This window comes from Cololabis saira, chromosome 4 (genome assembly GCF_033807715.1).
Source record: "Cololabis saira isolate AMF1-May2022 chromosome 4, fColSai1.1, whole genome shotgun sequence".
Lineage (NCBI taxonomy): Eukaryota > Metazoa > Chordata > Actinopteri > Beloniformes > Belonidae > Cololabis > Cololabis saira.
Genome location: NC_084590.1, coordinates 29,663,682 through 29,686,548, shown reverse-complemented (window position 1 = coordinate 29,686,548; position 22,867 = coordinate 29,663,682). Strand labels below are relative to the sequence as shown.

Sequence of the window (22,867 nt, the reverse complement as noted above, 5' to 3'; positions counted from 1 at the left end):
ACTGCCAAAGGACCCCCCCTTCCCCCTCCACCTCCAATCCCATCACACCCCTCCATCCTGCAGTTTCACAACACACTAGTCCAGTCCCTTGGGTAGCAACCTAGCTTCAGAGTCTACGGTGAGCAGCGCACGCACACAGAAATGGAAAATTCGCCTCACAAAAGGCTTCATACCTGTCTTTTCACATTGATGACCCAACAAGGTAGTTGGGTTGATCGTCCCAACCACAAACACATTTAACATAAAATATTGTAACTTTTTCTTGCTTTATCCATTCGTCTCGTAAATATGGATAATAAATAGTGACACCTGAAATGCTATAATGTCAGTTGGAAAAGCAGTCATTGAATTTTAGACGTTGCGTGGAAATGGGAGATCCCTTAGTGCTCGTTTATGGCAGGTTTGATGTATCCATCTGTGCCGACTCCATGTAGAAAAGGATTTTGGGTATTCAAGCATTTTTGGGGGACTTGAAAACTGTTTGAAGTGTGTCATTCTCACCTTTCCTTGGTGATGCACAGATTTGGAGTTGTGCAAATTAAACTTAATTAATGCCAAAGTCTAATAGCATTCAGTCAGCCCTCATTGTTTTCACTTTACGACAGTAAAAAACCTCATCCGTCTGGCCAGACCAAGAGGAAGAAAATGAACACCAAATGTATCTTTTTTTCTTTCTCTCCGTCTTTCTCGGTCCATACTGTCTTTTTTCTCTCTCTCTTTTCTATTTAAGCTTCTTGAAGTTCTTCCAAATTGGGTTTTAAATGCCAATTAGGAGGTTGAATGTAGTAAAATAAAAGCAAATGCAGGCAGGATGGCCTCACCTTCTGGCTGGTTAGGCTTCAGAGAGAGCCGAGCCGGACCTTTGGCTCCCAGCGAGGCTTTGAGAGAAATATCCTGCCTAATGAACACATTAATTAGAACCATAACTATTTATAAGATGATAATTAGAAACGAAGGGAGGTAAACTGGGCTTTTCCTGCAATTAATGGAGGATTAATTACGGGAGCTAATGAAGTGGATTTTTGAAACGCGTCGAGGTGAAGTACAGAGATGTGCAGCTCACTTTGTGATCACTGGCATAATTATTTTTTCCAGCACCAAAGCGTTTGAGGCCCTGGTCCTCGCTGGCTTAGGCCGGCTAATAAGCATCATTGCATCGTTATATATGCACTTAAAAAGACTTGCCACTGAAATGACTGTCTAATTATTTCTAATTGGCAGGCCCTGTGTGTTGTCATTGAGCTGTTTGGAGCCACAGCAGAGCCCTGGGTCTAATAACGCTTAGGGCGGAGAAGGAGGGTAGAGAGAGCTAGAAAGACAGTGACACATAGATGGAAAGAGAGTAAAGAGGAGGGGGAGCTCTACTAGTTGCCTACTGCTCATAGCCAGACCTGCACATTGGCCCCTTATGTCACTTTCCCAGCAGGACGGCAGGTCTTAGAACGATGGCCCACACATTCAGAGGTCACCTTGCCAAGTAGTTGATTAGCAAAGTTATATTTTATCTGTTCTTGTTTTCCCCCTTTTAATTAACAGCTTCTGCTCTTAATTTATGCACAAATAAACACCACCGTCTGTCCACAGCTCTTCATTTCACTCCTAACCACGCAACACACATGCAAGGGAGGGGAGGTATGTTTGTGCTGTGTGTGATTCCTCGGCCAGGTTTTTAGCCAGTCCTCAGAGACCCCGGCTAAGAGAGCATGCATGGACAAACCTCAGTCAGCTGTGAGTGCCTTGTACTCTTGGTATGATATGGTTTAAAACCATATGGATGCTAAGACTCGGAGGATAGGCTGGCGCAGTTGTACTAAAACTAATAGGGTTAACCTTGGAGCAAATATTTATACATTGACTTTTTAAGAATAAGCAAATATGTTAACAATAGTTGAGACACACTGATCTCCTTTTTTGTAGCTTGAGTCAAATTCACACACAGGTCCTTGCATGTTTAAGAATGTATGTGCTTCAGAAAGTGTTTGAATTACAGTTTAGGATTATGTGTGTGACCAGCTCTCTTAACCCTAACGTCCTAACTAGAGCCATGTGTGCCGTGTCTGCAAATAAAAACCCACTGTCATGCCTTCTCTCCACACCTGACTACTTGAGAGCAAATTGCCAGCTAATGGAACCACTGCCTGCACTTGTCAGTTAACTTTGGACGAGCAAAGCAGCCACAAACACACACTCACATGTGGTTTCAGTCTCACATTTAGTAATAATTCGTGGAAAAAGAGGAGGAAAAAAAACAAACAAGAAAGAACGACAGAGAAATGAAACAAGGATCACGTGCTTCTTGACTGAAACCTTGACAATCTTTTCAGAGTAATGAAACACTTTCTCAGCAAGCACATTGAGATTTTCTATTTGAAATTAGTCTTTCTTTTTGCTCTATCTACTCGGGTTTTGGCAGAGCAAGGGACATGATGAGGAAGCAGCGATAGATGGAACAGCCAACGGATACGTGGCCAACTGTCGCATGATTGGCCGACCAAAGAGCAGAAAGCTTCTGTGACTGGCTGAATAGACAACTTGACGTTTTGATTTTGGCTTCAAATCAAACTGTGAAAATGTAGTTATTTAAAATCCAGTCAACCATTTTGTTGGTAATGAAGGTCGCTGGAAAACTCATTAGAATATTGACACACACTAATGGTGTGATAAAGAAGTGTGGACTTGTGCAGGTGAATAATGAATCGCTTTTATGGGTTCGAATTAAATGTGTTCATGTTAATAAAAATAAAGATATTACGGAAAATGGCAAAAATAAAGGTATAAAATAAGTTTAGAATAAGCAAAAGATACAAAAGATGAAGTCATCTTGGCTGTGACAATTTTCATTTAACTGTATGTGTGTGTATATTTCTGATTTTATATTCTCTGCAGTCACAGAGGTCAGTGTTGCACTACAAAAATAAACCCATCCGCTGCTCTTTAAAATCTACCTTCTGTGCGGGATACTTCTATCCCTCTCCGTGGGACAAGTGGAGTCGCTGAAGTGACAGCTGTATTAGAGGAGAGAGGTGACTGTTTTCAGTTTCTATTCATTTCTTGGTCCCTGTGTGTTCATTTCTTCCCCTCCTTTTCTCGTTTAGTTTTGACAGCAGTTCATAAAAATGATTTTTAGATACTTCTTTATGAGCCTGGCCTCTCTTATGTCAGAAGACAACTTTATGTTGTTCCAGAAAAAAAAAGGTAAAGACTAATAGATGATTTATATAAAAGAAAAGGTGCTACTCTAGTCGTGCCCTGGGTGTTTAATTAAGTTTAGTTTCCCTTCAGCAGTGGAATGCGTGTCTGCTTTTTGTCGGTCTGTTCCTCGATGTCTTTTACAGTCCGCCCACATGGTTTGTCTCAGCGTTTATGATTTTTCTTATACAGGAGTTGTGAGGTTCCTAAATCACTTAAGCACACGGGGCCGAGCAGTCCACATTTAAACAATAAAAGGCTGTTATGCTAAGGGCCCTCAGATCTCCTACCACTTCATAAATACATGTGTATAAAAGGTAGAAAAATACATCTTCCCTGACTGAGGTTGGGGTGGGGTGGTGGGGGGTGCCGGTGTCTGTGAGCACACCTGCTAATTGGAGCCAGCTTGATGTGGAGTAGCTCTGTCTGCAAAGTCCCATTTTCTTTTTTATTCTTCTTTTGTTTTCCTGGCCTTTCCTGACTCCTAACTTTCATAACGCTTTTTCATTATTTGAATCCTTTTTTCTCTCTGCCTTACCTCCTACTGTCCTTCACCTATAGTCCCATTTAATCAGCATTCCCTGTCCCCCTCCTTTCTATCTTTTTCTTCTTTCCACCCTCTCACAGATGTAGGCAATGACAACTCTTTCCTAACGCAGCTCAAGTCATTGTTTCTAGTCGTGATGGATGAAAAGAGGGAAAAAGTGGGTTGCAGTTGCGTGAGGGCTGTGAGCAAGTTGGCAAGTTAGCACCTAGTAGAAGTGAGACCTCCACTTGACCTTGCATCTGGACTGAGTGGCTGAGTCGGGTACACCCCCGACTCCAGACCCCTCCCCAAAAGCTTTGTTCCAGCTGGTAATGGGTGTCATGTCGAGCTGGGGCTGCACAAAGGCCAAAGGTTGTGGGTCCACACCAGACGGACAAGTTTAGGGTTGCGATGAGGAGGCTGAGTGACACTGGGCATATGTGCCAATGAAGATTCTGGGTCTTCAACACATACTGCACTGACACACACACACACACACACACACGCACACACACACACACACACACACACACACACACACACACACACACACACACACACACACACACACACACACACACACACACACACACACCCATTTGTGCACATGGAAACCATATCTCACTACAGAAAATTTTCTTTTCCGTCATCGTTGGCTAGCTGTCATAGGTTCATATAGATCTGAGGGGTCTTTGAAAGCCTTTGAACTCTGCTAAATGACTTGACCTTGTGGCTTGTGGCTGAGTCCATGAATGTGTGTCTTGGTGGGTATGGGAGGTAGTGAGTGGGTGGCCTGCATGGGGTCTCATTTCACAACACAGCACACATTTGTGTTGATGACTGCTAAATTAAAAGCAAACTGAAGATTACGACAAATCTAAACATTACTTTTATGAAGCAGAGGCGAACAAAGAAAAAAAACATTTCTCCAAATCTTTCATGCTCCGTATTTGCTGTGTTAATTGTGCTCACAATGAGCTACTTTGTGGTGATTCCTTATGTCTTATTGTATGCATATTTGTGTGTGTGTGTGTGTGTGTGTGTGTGTGTGTGTGTGTGTGTGTGTGTGTGTGTGTGTGTGTGTGTGTGTGTGTGTGTGTGTGTGTGTGTGTGTGTGTGTGTGTGTGTGTGTGTGTGTGTGTGTGTGTGTGTGTGTGTGTGTGTGTGTGTGTGTGTGTGTGTGTGTGTGTGTGTGTGTGTGTGTGTGTGTGTGTGTGTGTGAACCGAGGGAACAGATAATGTGGCTGCTTGGAGGGACGAAGCAGCTTGGGAAATGATTTCAACAGCTCTCATAATTAGAGGAATATCATAAATTAAACTTGTGTCTGCCGTTGCGTTTGAACAGCACTCAAAAGTAATAAATTCTGGATGGTTAACATATTTGCATTCCATTCAGCAGGCAGCGTCGGGCAGGAACAGCTGTTTTCCACGTCTTTTGGCAGCAGGAAATGCACATTGCTCACTCAAGGTGCTTTTAGACACATTAAAATGGCAGAAAAAAAGAAAAACGACTTTTAACTTGAGCATGAAACTGCTGCCGAGTGTCTCTGTCACTGGAAGTAACTCTGCAGGGAACAGTGCATTAATGAAGTTCTTCAAATATAGATCATCTTATTTTCATTAGGCCTGTTTCCTTTCAGTCTGTCTGTTGCTGGGAAAAGTTGGCGAGTAAGCTTCTTTTTGTAGTTTTCATGTGTGTCCAGCCAATGTGTCCTCACCTAATGTTTTATCATTTCTTAGAAAGGGCTTGTCAAGTGAGATCAAATGAAAAGTCAAAGAATAAATACCAAATATTTTCTGTAAATTTCAAGGGTGTAATATTCCCCTTTTGTAGTGAGAAACCGCTGTGTCAAACAGATTGAAACAACATATTTGCATCAACTTTTCATGCCAGTTTATGCAGGAAACCTTTTGTGTGTATTGGTTTCAGATCCCTCTTTTTAATTGATTCAGGATCACGCAGTCTAAATAAATCTGTGTGCTGACATTCACCTCCAACGTTGAAGAGGTCAAGTTTATTATCAAATGATGCGAGCTGCCATTTCTGCTGATTTTGTTTGACATGATATTTTTAACATTGTGTAAAGACAAAATACAGGCTTTTTCTCTTTTTATGTGAATATCAGTTCTTCTCTCTTTCTGGGGTAGCCACTCTTTTTATGGTTGAGTTTTTTTAATTTGTGACGAGCTACTTCTACAGAAAATAATAAAGATATCATCCTACTTGCACACAAATACTGTTTGTTAGTAAATTCACTTTTTTCTTTTTTTGTTAATACACATGCCCTTATTTTAATTTATAGCCTTGAAATAAAACTTTCACTCATGCAATTCTATTCATACATCCTAGAGTCATGACTGAACAAGATGAACTGTAACACCGACTAATTGCACAGAGACCGGCCTGAGGGCCGGGTCAGCAGGGCTCTGTATTGACGCATTTACTGTAGCTTCAGTTTAAATGATTATAGATAGGAGTCATTTTCAGCTATTGATGTAATAGCAACTCCTCACCAGGAAGATGAAGTCATACATGAGAACCTGATGACTACCTTTTACCCAGTTTTTGGTGAGGTAGTGGTTGCTGCCCGCCAATGTCTCATGAAAAAGAGTTAAAGTTTCATGGTCATTAATCACTGCTGTGCTGCACTTCCGTAGTGGACATGCACAGCGCTTGGGACATCATCACAGAGGAGATGTAGCTCATATCTTGCTTTGTGTACCAGTTACACTACAGGATAAATATGATTTGGATATGAACTTTATTTTCTGTTCATTATCTCGCGTTGGTGGTTGGAAAAACATTATGATTGTCCCTCTCTGCTGTTCAAATGGGGGCAAAATAAGGTTAAAAGAGCAGTGCTTGTGATTGTTTCCTTTTTTTTCTTTTTTTATACGTGGGTGTTCATGTCCTCCCATCCCTGTACAGTGTACTATGAATAATGATTTGACTGAGGTCAGATTCCACTGAAGACGCTCACCTGTATCTGACACTAGTTGGTATCATGTAGCTACCATTAATGTTCAATTTTCAATGAAAGCAGAAATAGAATGCAGATAAAGGTAACACACCATCCAGCTTCACACCCGAGCGCATAATTACCCCAATAGGCTGTGGTGAGGGATCATATCCTGGCGCACACTGGGAGGTCAGCGGCGATAAGCTTCAGCCCAGCTCCCAACATGGAGCATAATTACTCTATTGATAATTCTCCAGGAAAATGGTTCCAGCCAATTGCAGGGCTCCGATTTAATGGATTGGACGATGAAACGAGGAATGAATGGAGAAAGAAGACTGTGAGGTTGTGTGTGTGTGTATATGTGTGTGAGAGCGTGCATGCGTGTGTGTGTCTGTCTGTGTGTGTGTCCGCGCATCGGGGGAAGGCTGGTGTTGTACGTGGGAGCAAACCAGCAAGGGCCTTTTATTAGAAATAAAAATATGTTTAGGTCATAGGGGGACCCATTTTCCCTGGAGATAATAAGGCCAATAAAATGTAAAGCGCAGAAAGGGCTTGGAATGGGGTCCAACTGTGGCTGTTTATCTGTGTGTGTGTCCTGCATTAGCCCATTTATCCTTAGCCTCAAATTAGCTAATCATTTTCCAAGGGGAAAGACTTGGTCAGGAAATTGACATTTAGCAGCATAGGCTCACTCTATTAACTACAGTAAATTTAATTTGCTGCACACCCCAGAAGTGGGCTGTTTTCTTTACCATCAGAGGGATAAATGGAAGGGAGACTGAGAACTAGAGAGGGGGCAGAGAAATAGTGGTTATTGCATCTGCTGCTTCTGGCCACAATTTGCTTGGCAGTAAATATAGGACTTAGGCTTGGAACATTGCAGGCCTGTTGCATTTTTTTTCCTCATGTAGTACTGATTACAAACATACGCAGGCATTGTCAACACATAGATTCACTCGTTCCAAGGCCTGTTTGGGCCATTGATGGATTATCTCGCCTGGAGGCTCCATACCCCCAAAATGCCAATGTTTTTCTTTTCCCTTTTTCCATTAGAAGGTATTCTCTGACTTGCCAAATTATAGCTTTAGTAAACACTGTATTAAACATTATAAATCATATGTCCCATGACCACTTTCATCTCTACCTCTGAATAAGATGTGGTGTCATGATTTTCTTTGATAGTCACTCAAACTGGCTCCTTTAGTGTCTGATTTGCAGGAAGCAATAAGGCTGAATATACTCTGAGAAAAGTAGTACAGCTCCAGCTGTTCCAATTTACTTTGCATCAGATGTGTTCATTCCTTTAAAAAGCAGCTGACAAATTCTATTCAGACAATCTTTCTATATTTGTCTATAATCATCTTCTTCAGTTCACATGTTGATTTGGGAAACTAATGGACTTTTTTCAGTGTTTTTTTTTATTTGTGTCAAAACAGTCAGTAAATCAGTATATTATTTTATAATAAAAATAAGTATCCACTGAACTCATAATCTGTGCATAAAAGACAGTTATAGCAAGTACATGTCATGTGAACAACATTCCCTATTGAAGCCAATTTGTGAACACTTTTTTCTCAATTTTCTTTCTTTAGAACCAAAGTTTTATGTTTGTTCGGCTTCTTTAACAAATATTTGTTTCCAGTTTGTGTACATCGCTCTGTTTTTGTATAGTAAATAGTTACTTCATCTAAGATGAGGCTGAAAACATTATGGAGTCTCATATATTTATTCCTTAATGAAAACATACCTCATGCACATTTAACGGGAAAAAAATCTTCCTAAAAATGTTAATCAACAAGACTGTTGTATAGAAACATTACTAGTGAGCTTTCATCATCTTAGCTTTTGTGGAACCAGAAATGACTAATTTGCAGGTTGTTGATATCAGTCTGATAGTATCACTGACCCCAGACCTTTAACTCTCATTTAAAGGAGCTGTATGTAAGAGCAATAATAAAACGAATCATTAAATGACCCCGATATGTCAACAGACATTTAAAAATCATGTTCATTTCAAATACTTATGTCACTGACAACAGCACTCAAGCCAGGATATTCCAGTTTAAAAAGAGGAGTTGCAGCCCTCAACTGATGTTTATGTTGTCATTTTTTGTTTTGGCCTGAAGCTCCACCCTCCACCTATCTCCCAATCACCAAGTCAGTATTGTTTCTGAAGCTCCACCCTCCACCTATCTCCCAATCACCAAGTCAGTATTGTTTCTGAAGCTCCACCCTCCACCTATCTCCCAATCACCAAGTCAGTATTGTTTCTGAAGCTCCACCCTCCACCTATCTCCCAATCACCAAGTCAGTATTGTTTCTGAAGCTCCACCCTCCACCTATCTCCCAATCACCAAGTCAGTATTGTTTCTGAAGCTCCACCCTCCACCTATCTCCCAATCACAAAGTCAGTATTGTTTCGGCATCCAGGTTGCCAGCTCGGCTCTAATTATCGCAGCCATGACAGCCCACGTTCCTGCTGCATTCTGCAGCCTACCTGGCAACCTCTGGTCGGGGGGAGGAGGGGGAGGGTACACGCCGCTCAACAATATTTTGAAAGTGACTGCAGTACCAGTTTTGGCCATTTCTTACAGACGGCTCCTTTAAATAGTTCACAACCAAGTGTGAAGCGGCAGGGATGGGCTTTAGCACCTCCAAATTTGAGGCTATGGGTCTCGGTCAGAAAAGGCTGGAAAGCTCTCTCTGGGTTGGGGGTCAATTGCTGTCTGAAGTGGAGGAGTTTAAGTACCCCAGGGTCTCTCTTACGAGCTGGGGAAGAATTTTGCACAAGCTAGTCAGGCAGATTGTTGCAGCATCTGCAGTAATGTGGACTCGGTCTGTTGTGGTGATGAAAGAGCTGAGCCAAAAAGCGAGGCTCCCTTTTTAGGAGTCCATCTACGTTACCACCCTCACCTATGGTCATTAAGTTTGGAGACTGACCGAAACAGCCAGATGGTTGATACGAGTAACTGAAATGAGTTTTCTCCACAGGGTGGTTAACCCCGACCTGAGACATGGGGTAGGAAGTTCTGTTAGTTAGGAAGGGCCCAGAGTGGAGTCACTGCTCCTTCTCTCTTGAGATCTCGTGGCCTGGGAACACCTCAGTGTCCTCTTTTGGGAGCTTGAAGCTGGCTGGAAAGAGGGAAGTCTGGGCTTCTCCACCTGAACCTGTATAAGCAGAAGTGGATGGATGGATGGATGGATGGATGGATGGATGGATGGATGGATGGATGGATGGATGGATGGATGGATGGATGGATGGATGAAAGTGACTGCCTAGACATGGATCTCACTGACAGGCGGAAGACATGCATGAACAGTGGGCAGATGCCCAATGTTGTTGTTTTCTTTTTACCTTACTTTATTGCACTTCATTGACTTAAAAAAAAAAAAACAACAAAAAGTTGTTTTTTTTTTCTTCTTTTTGTTTCCCCTTTCCTCCCCTTCCGAGATTCCCTTCTGGAGAAATCTTGAAATGATGTCTTGAGTGTCCTGTGATCAGGATCTCCCTCCCCTAATGGATTTCAACAGTTGTTAGTGTTGTCCGTGAGATTGGTAACAGGCATCTGAAGAAAATGATTAGTTTTCCATTGGATGAGAGACAGCTCTGGATGTCCCAAACTACAAACTAATAAAGGGTGGAAAGCAATAAAGCTCGTGGACAGCAGGTTTGACTGTTTTTATAGACAAATCAATAAAATGATAGATGATGGAAAATAACGGCATCTCAGCTGCCGATTTAAACTGTGGTTTTAAATTATGTCCCCAACCCCCCAACTCTCCCACAGTTACCTTCTCTCTCACATACACACCCTTGACACATAACGCCGTCTCACACTCACACACATCTTTATGGAACATTTCTGCGTTATCAGTCATAGGGGCATGCAACGTGAATTGTTTTATAAGATGAGGAGAAAGAATGCGTTTGCACATTTTCTTTTTCGTGTTTGTTTAAATCCCATTGTTAATGTTTGAGTGTCAAAGCTCACAAAGTAATCTCTTGCTGTAAATCTTTCAGAGACCACAGGGCCAGTGTCAGGATCAATGCCGAGGACAGCTCTTCCTCTGAGCCAGCCTCTAATTGGTTCAATTTGTACGACATTTCTTTGTGTGTTGGTGTGTTATGGTGTATCGGCTTGTATATAACTATTATTACACCTGCCCAATGAAGAATGAGTACATCCACTCTTGAGAAATGTTATCCCGTCAAGTTTCATTCATGGGTAACACACCTCAGATTGTTGCTTTTTTTACAGTGTGAAGTCACAATCTTCACAAAGTTGGTCTTACTATGTGCTCGGTTAATCAACAGCAATCAATCCTGTCAATTTGGATCAGATTTGAATTAGACCTGTGGATCAAAGATTGAATTGTTTTTATTCTATCTAGGGTTACGCAGTTTGATCATACAGTAAACAAAAACTAAAATACATTGAAATCTGCCATTGAACAACACACGATAAGATTAAGGTTGATATTTGTTTGAGCAGACATACACAAATGCATAAATGGCATCTGAATGAAATGGCATCAACCACATTTGCTATTAAAGATTAAAAGATGCCGTTAGGTATGCAGACAGTAATTGGGTTACTGAAGTAGAAACTACAGAAGGCAGAGCATTTGAAAGTAGATATTTTAAAAAGGGGTAATTCAGTTGTTATGTATAGAGTAAACAGAAAAACAAATGTTTCAACAGTGATTTATCAGCTGTAATCTCACCCACTTTGTCGATTTTCATTTATTTTAGGTCTCATTCTCGCCACCGGAGGTCTGGCAGTAGGAGCGGCAGCCACAGCCGTCGAGCAGTGCAAAGCCGCAAAAAGAGCCGCAGCAGAGAGCGAGAGCGAGACCGGAGCCGGCGCAAGGGCCGCGACCGTGAGAGGGACAAGGAGAAAGACAAGGAGCGAGACAGAGGAAAAGACAGAAACAGGGACAGGGAGAAAGACAAGAGTAAAGACAAGGCCGAGAAGAAAGCGTAAGTTGAAAGCCATACTTCACATTGAAGTTTAATTCATCGGTGGTCACACACACTGCAAAGCTCAAACTAAACTATTGACGGCACATGGGAACAGAATATACAGATCTAAGTATGCAGACCAATGTCAGATTCTCCATCCACCCATTCATCACTCAATCCTTCCATCTATCTATCTATCATTGCCTTTCTTCTTCTTTTCCCCCTGCAATCAAGCATTGAGTTTCACAGGTTGTGTAATGTGAAACAATTCCCTCTTGTAAGAGGAAAATTTCATAGTGTGAGATACAAATAGATGAAAGGTGGAAATGCTGCCCAGGTTTTGTTTGAAATAGTGTTTTGGTCACCAGAAGATGTCTGATTTCTTTTCACCCTCTGGGCCCAGTTGCAATAAGTCTAGAAACATAACTAGATCATATGCACCTCAAGCGTCTTTGTTGCCAAAAACAAAACAAAACCAAAAAAAAAAAGCATTACGTGAGAGCATCTTATTAAAGAAAAACAAAATGGCATACTCGCAATTTTGGATCTTCTGATAACTGTAATACAGGCCAAGATCAGGTTTTGACTACTGGCTACTTGGACAGTGGTACACTCCACTTCAGATATAACTACTTCGGAGGCCTCTCTGCGCTTCTATCAGAATATCATTCTCAGTCCCACACCAACACAACGTCCTCTAATGCAATGCAGACCACTCTAATAGTACTGGTACCCAGTTTTTGTCTCTTATATTTAATAGCACAGGTGTATATGTCAGATTATTGATCCCAAGAGACTAGCATTTGTGCTACATGCCACTTTATGTGATTTACAGTCATGTGATAAAGAAAGTCAAACCCCTTTTGATTCAAAGGTGTTATGCAATAAGACATTAAAAAAATCATGGTGCTGAAAAGGTTGTAAAATTTGGTAATTACAACCCCACTTGAATGATGACGTGACATATTTCACAAAAACAAAAAAGAAGCCAAAATACAGAAGCCGTGTTGAGTGAATTGTGTTAATTCAGTAGCTTGTACTTCAGCAGCAACAACTTGAATTAATCCTTTCTGTTATAATGTTATCAGTCTCATACATCAGTGTAGAGGAATGTTGGCAGATTCCTCCAGTTTTTGTTTCAGTTCATAAAAGTATTTGGACATTTGTTTATTCAAGGCTGTCTAATGGTCCAACTGCAGCATTTCAATCACATTAAGATCTGTACTTGTACTGGACCTTTGCAAAACCTTTATTTTATTTATTTTTCTAAAGGTATGTTTGGGATCATTGTCGTGCCTCATGACATAATTGCGCTTGAGCTTCAGCTGCTGGACAGATGGCCTCACATTTGACAGCAGAATGTTTTGGGGATACAGAAGAGTTAGTGATCTACTTGAGGCATGTTTTGAAATGCCTGGCTGCACTTTCAAACAAGCCATACTTGTTTAGTCTTTTTATAATTGTACTTTTATAAATTAAACAGTTCATATCCTGAGGCCTGTAGAAATTTGGAAGCTGCTCTTGGGCTTTTTGCTATTTCTTTGAGCAGTACATGGTCTGACATTTGATTGAACCTACTAGGATGTCCACAATTCTGTGGAGACAGGCAAAGGTCTTCCACTTGTGAGTAATCTTTCTCACTGTAGAATGAATGCACTCCAAATAGTTTACAAATAGCCTTATAACTGTTGCCTGATTAAATGATTGTCCCGTTAAGGCCTCACTCTGTTGAAAAACACGCGTGGTGACAATAGCAGCTGAACGCTATTGTACATAATGCAATTCACAGCAGAGATGAGAAGGAAGAAGATGCCTCACTCTGTTAATTTTTTTTTTTTTGTCGACAATCAATTCGTCTGCAACTATTTTTGTAATTGATTTTTGTCGCACCTCTACTCATATGAGAGATGTTGGTTGAACAGCCATACAAACAGAAGAAGCAGCACTATGCAGAACTCTCAGCAGAAGAAACGCAACACGGCTGGAACACTAACGTGTGTCCCACTGAAGTGTGATGCTGAGGATTTGTGGTCTTATTCACCATCAAAAGACAGACATCATACACCACAGCCAGACATGCGTCGCCTTGTTAAAACAATTTCATTGACAACTGAGAGAAGTAGCAGGTGGATGTGGCTCAAACAGAATGACCCATGCTGGGCTCCCATTACAACAGAGCAGCGGAAAACTCCCACCTTACAGGTTTCGGATACAGCTGGATACGCCAAGGTCTGATCATCCTCCAACTGGTCGCCCTTGTGAAAGGTGTGTAGTGTTGAACGCCTGAAACACCTTGTGAGGCATCACACTACTGATGATGTGTCTTGGGTTCCGGCAGTTCTGTCACATCAGGGCGAAATACTTAACTGTTACAAAACCTAAGAGTTGGGGAAAAAAGTTTATTTACTTTTTCCACATAAGTTCCTCAAGTAAGATTACTTAAACTTTGAAAGTTGAAAGTTGAAATTGATCAGTCGATCCACTGAAAACCAGCTGAAAACTTTAACTATCAAAATGTTAATAGTTGTCTTTATTTGAATTTTTACACAAGAGGACTTGAAAACACAATATACCTCAGTTTGGCTGAATGTCATAATGGGCTTTTCTCACAAATAAATTAGTCCAGCTGTGACACAGTTTTCTTGTTATCAAATAAAGGCCAAAAATACCCCAAAATATTCTTAAAAACATAAAAATAATCTAGTTTATTGATTTAAAAGTGTTGATTTTTGAAGATCAAGTTTTGAGCTCGTTTTCAAAAGGAGGCTTAATTACAGAAATATATTGAGTTCATAATTTTAACACATTTGAATGGTTTTACTTAAAAAAAATGAATTAATAAACTTTCCCTCCTCAAATGTATGCTTCAGTAATCTGATTTCATGATAACACACTAAAAATTACAACGTGGAAATCAAACTTCGGTAAAGTATATGTCATTTCTGCAGACTAAATCTTGACTAAGGTGTTCTTTGGATATAAAACATGCATAACTCTTAGACTCAACAAATATTTATTGATAAAACAAGGATTAAGGCTTTTGCATATTCAAACAGAGGTCAGCTTTTTATTTAGAGAATACAACAAAACATTTCTATTACAAGGTGTACTAAAGCTTATTGATTCATTTTTGTGATCAATATGATGACTTTGTTGGTCCATCTGCAAAAACCTGAGGGCTTAAGATTTCTCTGTACAAAGCTTTGGGGGTTTACCTTTAAAGGAAAAGTATTCCGTTTATTTTAAGCCATTAGATATTGCCTTTCTTAGATCAGTATCAGGAAAACAAATAAAGCTAACACTGAGAAGTGAGGCCAGCAGACTATATCTATTTTCTTATTAAGGCTTCAATATCCTTTAGCATTGATAGGAATCTCTTTCTTATTTCTGACCCTGCTTTAGCTTGTCTGTGTGCACATATGTTTGTTGGTTTGTGTACATACTTGCATTTCCACCTGTGGCAGTGTTAATATATTTCAAACTGTCTATCCTGCTATCTGGTCTTTCAGTTTGCGTTAACCTGTGTGCGTATTGAATAATTCTGACGCAGCCAAGTTTCACTGTCCTGTTTGGCACCACACCTTTTCAACAGATCCTTTGAATCATGGGGTTTTCTTGGTAGGGTTTCTGTTTCACAGACTTCAGAGGTTCATCCAGGCTGACATCTAGGGGATTTGGAGTCAGGTCAATGCATACCGATGCCTTTTGTTTTTCTTGATCTTTTCCTGAAAGAGCTTTAGTGGTTTGTAGAGCAGATGTTGACTATCCTGATACCATTGCGATGCGCTTGGTCTGGCACCATTATTAGGTCTAAGCATCTTCATGTAACAAGCTGCTTAGAATATTAAAGAACCCAAGCTTTCTCAACAGAATAGGTTATTGTAATAATATGATCAATAGTATTCAATTCAGCTGTCAGTAGGTTTTAAAATCATGTTGTTTTCAAATAAAAAATGTTTCTGATAAATATAACTTTGCAGTTTCTTGACGTCTTTTTTTTTAAAAACAAATTAAAAAACATTTAAGACACTTTATTTTTAAGAAAGTAAAAAGTAAAGGGGTACAATACATATACAATCCATTACAAAACAATCCACCCGAACAGTGTAAATTAGTAAGTGGCAATGGATAGCTGTCCCTATAGCAGTTCTGTCTTTGGACCTTTACATAATGTCATGATGGTCGAAAACCTGCCTCGCATGGATGTGTTTATTCCCTACATGCTCTCGCAGGAGTTTAGGTGCCTAACAAGTCTTCTTTTAGCAGACGAAAGGGAGAAGAGGTTTCAGGAATATGTTAAAACTATTTTTTTTTAAACTATACAGGTTGTCGATGATACACTACCTTTCTTTTTCACTACTTTTTCCATTCTTCTTCTTTTCTTAATGGTGATGGGGGCAGGGTCTCTAAAAGATCCTGATCTTTATCACTTCCACAAAAACATGCGCACATACACATGCTCTTAATACTCCTACCTCATTTACATACAGGTTTCCTTGCTGTGCGTTTGGAAGGCAGTGCAGCGGTGCAACTCTGATGGCAGGGCGGGGTGAAGAAGAGGCTCAGGAGCTTTATAGTGTCTGTCAGGATGAAAGAGGGGCCCCTCAGAGTGGCACCCTGACACCGACTCTGTGTGTGCGCACATGTGTTTGGTGTTGTTGTCATTAAACATTTAAGACTCCTCTAGTATGACAGCAGGCAACTTGGTGCTCCAGCGGCATGTTTTCATGCAAAATTCATTGAAAAAGACGAGCTGTTGTTAAGAGATCTTGTTGCCTTTCACCAGTGGCAAAGGGTAAGTGGGTGATTGTAGGGCTTACTTTGTGTATATGTTTAGTCAGACTTGTCAACAAGGTCAGTAGATCAATCTTGCTATAAATAATTATCTAGCTTGATGGTTACAGAGAAAAGCACTTCCTTTAAGAATAAGAAGCACATAGTCACTTTGTTTAAATGTTCTCTCCAGTGGCAGATTCTTAACAAGAAGGTGTGTTTTACTGTGCATTATTGTATAGTCAAGCTGAATTTGCTGGGGGTCCTGACCTACTTCAGCATCCCTATGGGATGCAACTGATTGAATACTAATTAGAGTTGTTTATTAAACAAAAGTGCATGTAACTGCGGTATTGTTTTCATAAAAACAAAGGCTTTTGGACTGATATTAATACTCGTAAAAGGTTCGTCTTTTTTTTTTTTTATATAGTTTTTAGTTTCTTCAATACATTTAAGGCTTCCCATATACAGGTCTGTGCTGATTCAGACAAGACTCTTGTTTAAAGTCTTACAACAGTCATGGAGGAATTAATTAAGTACATACAATAAAAACATTTTTTTGAGGGGACATTATGGAAAATAAATTCTTGGAGGTTTGAGAGCATATGTAAGGGCCTGAGGTGACTACCAACTCAAAAACTTTGAATTTACAAAAACTTGTTGCTTTGTTTAGGTGTACCCAAATTCGATAATCTATAATTCAGTCACAATCTGGGATTAGAGGTGAATTATTCAGCTCTCTCACCTTTATCCTCACAAACGTTCACATTTTGTTGCATTTGCTACATATATAATGCACATTATATATCGATGTACAGGACTGTCTCAGAAAATTAGAATATTGTGATTTTCTGTAATGCAATTACAAAAACAAAAATGTCATACATTCTGGATTCATTACAAAGCAACTGAAAGATTGCAAGCCTTTTATTATTTTAATATTGCTGATCATGGCTAACTCAAATATCCTATCTAAAAAAATTTGAATATTCTGGGAATCTTCATCTTAACCTGTAAACCATAATCAGCAATATTAAAATAATAAAAGGCTTGCAATATTTCAGTTAATTTGTAATGAATCCAGAATGTATGACATTTTAGTTTTTTTTTATTTAATTACAGAAAATAAAGAACTTTATCACAATATTCTAATTTTCTGAGACAGTCCTGTATGTACGTACGTTCAATATGGGCCGTAAACGGTGACCTACTGGTCACTGGTGAGGCCTGTCGAGCTGAAAATTGGCAAATTCTGGTCCGTCGTTAGTCAATCGGTGCATCTCCAGTATGTATGTATTTGTGTCCAACATACACAAACAAGTATACACCATGCTCACTGTTTTTAATATCTCCTCTTATTACTGTATTACTGTGACCCCCCCCCCAATGATCCAAAAAGATCCCAGCATCAGCGCATGGGTACCAGTAGGACCTGCAGGCCCCACTTTTGCTAGCTTTGCTCCATTGTTCAGCTTTAACCTCTGGAAGCCTAGTTGCTGTTAGGCAGATGGAAAATATAACAAGACCCTACCCACAAGTGCGTACACACACACACACACACACACACACACACACACACACACACACACACACGCATTTGCACACACACACACACACACACACACACACACACACACACACACACACACACACGCATTTGCACACAATTCTTCCTTTTTGACTCACTCTAAGGAAATTGTTTGCTTCTTTGCTTCTGTTGAACATCTATTTGCTCATTAGTTTTGATAATACATGGAGAAGGTATGTGTTTTTTTTTCTTCAGTGTGTGTGTGTGTGTTTGTAGCTCCTGCCTGCAGCATCTTTTCAGCATGATGCGAATGTGTGTATGGGTGGTGTGAATTGGACCACTGGATTGCTGTGCGCTGTGCTTTGTGTGTCTGCACTTTTGCAGGACTTTAGGCTGTGTCTGGCTGTGGGAGTGGGTCTAGGGAGGTAAGAGAGACTTCAAACACCATCCTTGGAAGGTTAGGATACACTCACATTGACTTAAATCAATGAGCTGTAAGTGTGTGTTTTATTTGTGTGTGCATCAAGGGAAATGCTTCGTGGCCAGGAGCAAGAAGAGACGTGGGTGAGGCTGAAGTAGAGTAGATGAGCATGTGTGTAGTTTGAATTGGGGGTTGGGTGGTTGGAATAGGAGGGATACCTATGCGCAAAGGGTGGACAATACGCACACACTCCCCTACTCAGTTCCCAATAGACGAGCACACGCACACACTCAGAGGTGCAGCTGTACTGTTTATTGGCCCATGGCTCTATGCAGTCATTAGCAGTTTTTTTGTTTGTTTTTTTTATTGGACAGAATAGCTTAAATCTGATAGAAAACAGCCTAGCAATTTACTATAAGTTCACTCATCACCTGATGGGCGTAGAAACACATTCTGAAAACCTTTCAAGACAAGTTAGGGGATAAAAGGTAAATGTTCTTCAACCATTTGTGCTACAAACTGTACTTTTTCAGTGCATGAAGCCTAAATGAATAAGAAAAGTATAAATATTCAACAGTGTGTTAAATTGAAACAAATGTTTTGAGTAGTGTAGACACCATAACACACACAAATAACTGAGCTGCAACTATGTTAGTTATTAAACTGAACTAAAAAATGACCTGGCTTTATGCAAGTTTTCTAGAAAAATCCAAGCTTAAAGTTTTTGTTTTGTTATGGTCAGACTTACTGTTCCCAATCTGTTATTTATATTACGTATTATTAGTTATTATTATAGTGTCAGAAAAGCCTTAGAGTAAATGGTAATAGTGTACTCATTTTTTGTTCCCTTTACAATGTGTGAGTGAAATTTGTCCTCTACACTCTTAGTGAATGACAGAAAGCTGTGACAATCCACTTACTCTGCTCTGTAATCTGTTTAACCATTTAGTGAGTTGTTAAGGGAGTATGCAAACACTCACACACAAGAGAATAAATACACACTAGACACCCTGCAGGCTTTAGCAGTGCACAGAAGAGTTTGCTCCCTGAATTGGGTAGCAATTCAGCACTCGTGCACATTTGGAGCAGTGTGGGTGTTTGTGTGTTTGGGACCTGCTGTAGGCAGTGTGAGATGCCAGGCCTGGAGTGTGATGACAGAGACCAGACCCGGCCAAATAGAAGATCCCCCAATCCAATTACCCTGTTCTTCTCTTTTATTTTCTCTTCTACTCATCTTTCCTTTCCCCTCTCCTCTTTCTGCAGCCCAGCGTTAGCAGGTGTTAGTGATGGCCCGGCTGCTGTTTAAGTGGCTGGCTGCTGTACTTTATGGATCAGAAGAGGATGCAGACAGGATTATAAGCAGCAGGTTTTATGACTGGCTAGCTTAGATTTAGGAGGGTAATGCAAATGTGATTGACAAAATAGGTTTTTCTATATTCCACTCCCTGTGTCTCTCTGGAAGTACGAGGTAGTTTGGTTTGAAGGAGGCAGAGTGCTGTTTAACTCAGAGTGGAGAGTTTAAAAAATGTGATCATTATACAGCGTTATGTGTAAAAGAGACAACTGTTAATGTTTAATTTTTTCCACACTCCAATGCTTATTCATCTTCCCCAGAGGCAAGGAAAAGTGTTGACTGAAGTCTTTATGAGACAGACTTGGAGTGAGAATACATTGCAGATAGAGATGTTCTTTTTAGTTGCAACTTACAAACTAAGATAAAGAAAAGAGTCAGAGTAAATAATAAACAGAGAAGATAAACAACAAGTTTTCAGAGAAAACCTTTTGTCATGCATTTGACCCGTACAGCTCAGTGAAAGAAATACACCTCTGCAGATCTTTCCCTAATGGCATTGATCATTACAAGAATACATATCTTAGATTGGGTAAACAACATCTCAGGCAAATAGTTAAGTACTATGACTCAGTTGTGGAAGTAAATATTGCCTTAGAGGCACATATAACAATCATCCTCAGTGGAGCGTTGGAATCGGCAGACATCGAAAGTGTGTTTTCTTTTACACAAAGATAAACTAAAACCAAGGAGTTATGCATTCGTATTATCAATAGTGGGTGTATTCTTGATTGTGATTACTGAGGGATGGAAGTGCTTATTTGGGCCTCTGATAGAGTTGGCAGTCTCATCCAGCTTATATTGAACATTTGATAGCTGAAGGAACGTTATGAAACCCTGTTCATTTAGTCTGCAAGTTTGGATCTCTGGGCCGATGTTTAATTCATTTTGTACTAATGTCTTTCTCACTCTTGCTCTCCTTTGCTCTAATGGTGCCTTCATCTCTTGCTGGTCAAGTCTCTCAGGTTCTCTAATAGAGTCATTCCACCACATGACTTGTTCTCTCTGGCACGCACACACATATGCAAAGACCACTGAATCTTTTCAGCTCTCCACTTATTTGCCAGCTGGATGATATATTAGGTCTACTTTTGGTTGGCCTTCATGATAAAAATCATTCTTAAAATGTTATTAAAAGGGATGGTCTCCAGACCAATTGAAAGTAAAAGGTAAAAATGGCCAGATCCTTTTATTAAAACGTCCCAAGTTTGCCCCACCCTTCACCTGATGACACCTGGGGCATGTGTTTTAGTACCCACCCAGCTCTGTATAATGTATACTCACCAAATCGTCTCCCTTTCACTTGTCTCGTTTGCTGGAGGTGAATAGCATTTTTATTTTTAATAGTTTTGTTAGAAACAACAATTGGTTGTATATGTGATCATTTTAGCATTTATTAAAGTCAAAGTATGGGAGGAGATTTGTGAAGAATGTATACACCTGTATAATATGACATTGCAATCTTTATACTACTTAGATAAATGCCATCAACCTTTTACAGATGTTGACAGATTTGTTGCTACTCCTGCTTCAATACCATTATAACATTTCTGATGCTAAGTACTGCTGCAATACCAATGTTATTTAAAAAATAGTTATTTAATTTATTATTATTATTTAATTAATATTAAGTGCTAAACTTGTATTCGTTTGTATATTACTGTCGGGGTTCATTTATTTTTGTTTTTTCATAGGATGACTACTTAAGAGCTTGATAGGATTGATTCTGTTAATTTAGCAACATTCGTGCGGTTTCGGATGGTGCTTACAGTAGATGGACGAACTCTGATACTGATGCCAGAATCAGAATTGAGCCCACCAGAGATGCACGAGTCCTGATACGATCTTAAGCTACGTTCACACTGCAGCTCAATTCCTATTTTTTTTGGCCATATGTGACTCGTACCAGATTTCTTTAATGACAGTCTGAACAGCGCAAATCCGTTTTTTTTTTCTTTTTTCTTTCAAATCAGACCCAGGACAATTTCATATGTGGTCCTGAATCGGATACATATCCTGATCTGTGTCGAAGCGACCGCAGTCATAACAGTCATGTTTATTGGAGTTTGCAAAATTAGTTTCAATGCAATTATTTACGATCAACAAATTTGTACATGTCTATTTTAAAATATCTTGTTAACATCAGCTATAAATCATTTCTGTTTATGCTTTTATTTATTTACTCTATCAGATATAAAAGCCCTCTAGACATACATGAGACGATTGCTTTTGGTATGATTACTTTTCTGCAAGAATGAGGCGTTGCTTCAGTTCTGTAAAAGTACCAGTGAATGTGTCCGTGTCTGAATCTGATCACCAGATTGGCATAACTCGTTTGGTAGCAGATTTTAATGAAGAGTGGGACAAATTATTCAACTTCTTACTTGTTTTGTGTCCTCAGTATTCATAATTTTCATGTATATTTAAAAGAGCATGAAATACATTTTGTGACTTATGGTCCAATGTCAAATGGATGAGGATTGGCCTCATGGGAGTGCGTAGCTTCTGCTGACGTTAGTTTGATCACTTCCTTAAAACTAGTGATTTAAAAATACCAAAATGTCAACGGATGAAACACTGAACTAGAGGCTTCATAAGGTGAATACACGTAATAGTAGGTGATCATGTGGTAGCTATATCCATGTATATTTCACAGTCTATGCTGGATAAGACTATTTATAGAAGTAAAGGTCCCAACATGGTTGGATGAAAACAGAGTACATTTTTTCACATTACCATTAAAGATTTGCATACACTTTTAAGAAAGTTCCATTGTGTGATGAAATAACAATATCCCAGAAAAGAATCAAAATTTGAAAGTTGTTCTGTTAAAGTTGTGTTGTCATGTTTTATGACATATAACTTGTTCTCTTTCTCATGCGTATTTATTTATTTACTTGACTAATTCAGTTCAGTACAATAAAAACTTGTGATTATAACAAATCGGCTGCTGAAAGTGCACACAGCTGCTCTCTCACACTGTAAAGTGAGGAATCTACACTTGTTTTTGCAGCACTTGCCAGAGATTTGTTGCAAAAACTCACCTGTATCTGTAGAGGTGAGAGCGAAGCAGGAAGGTGGGGGTTTGGGTTAAGAAGACGGTGAAAAGGGGGCATGAAAGGGTTAACCAGTCAGAGAGACTGAAGTAGTGACAGT

At 39.8% G+C, this 22,867-nt stretch overlaps 1 protein-coding gene across 2 annotated transcripts in view; it reads left to right on the top strand.

The window, feature by feature from the left end:
- The window catches only part of rsrc1 (arginine/serine-rich coiled-coil 1), a 147,306-nt gene that overhangs the window by 15,356 nt on the left and 109,083 nt on the right, over positions 1 to 22,867 (top strand). For both annotated transcript variants that reach the window (XM_061720331.1, XM_061720329.1), the window contains exon 4: positions 11,429 to 11,656. In XM_061720331.1, the coding sequence (XP_061576315.1) occupies positions 11,429 to 11,656 (228 nt within the window). The remainder of the gene's footprint in view (positions 1 to 11,428; positions 11,657 to 22,867) is intronic.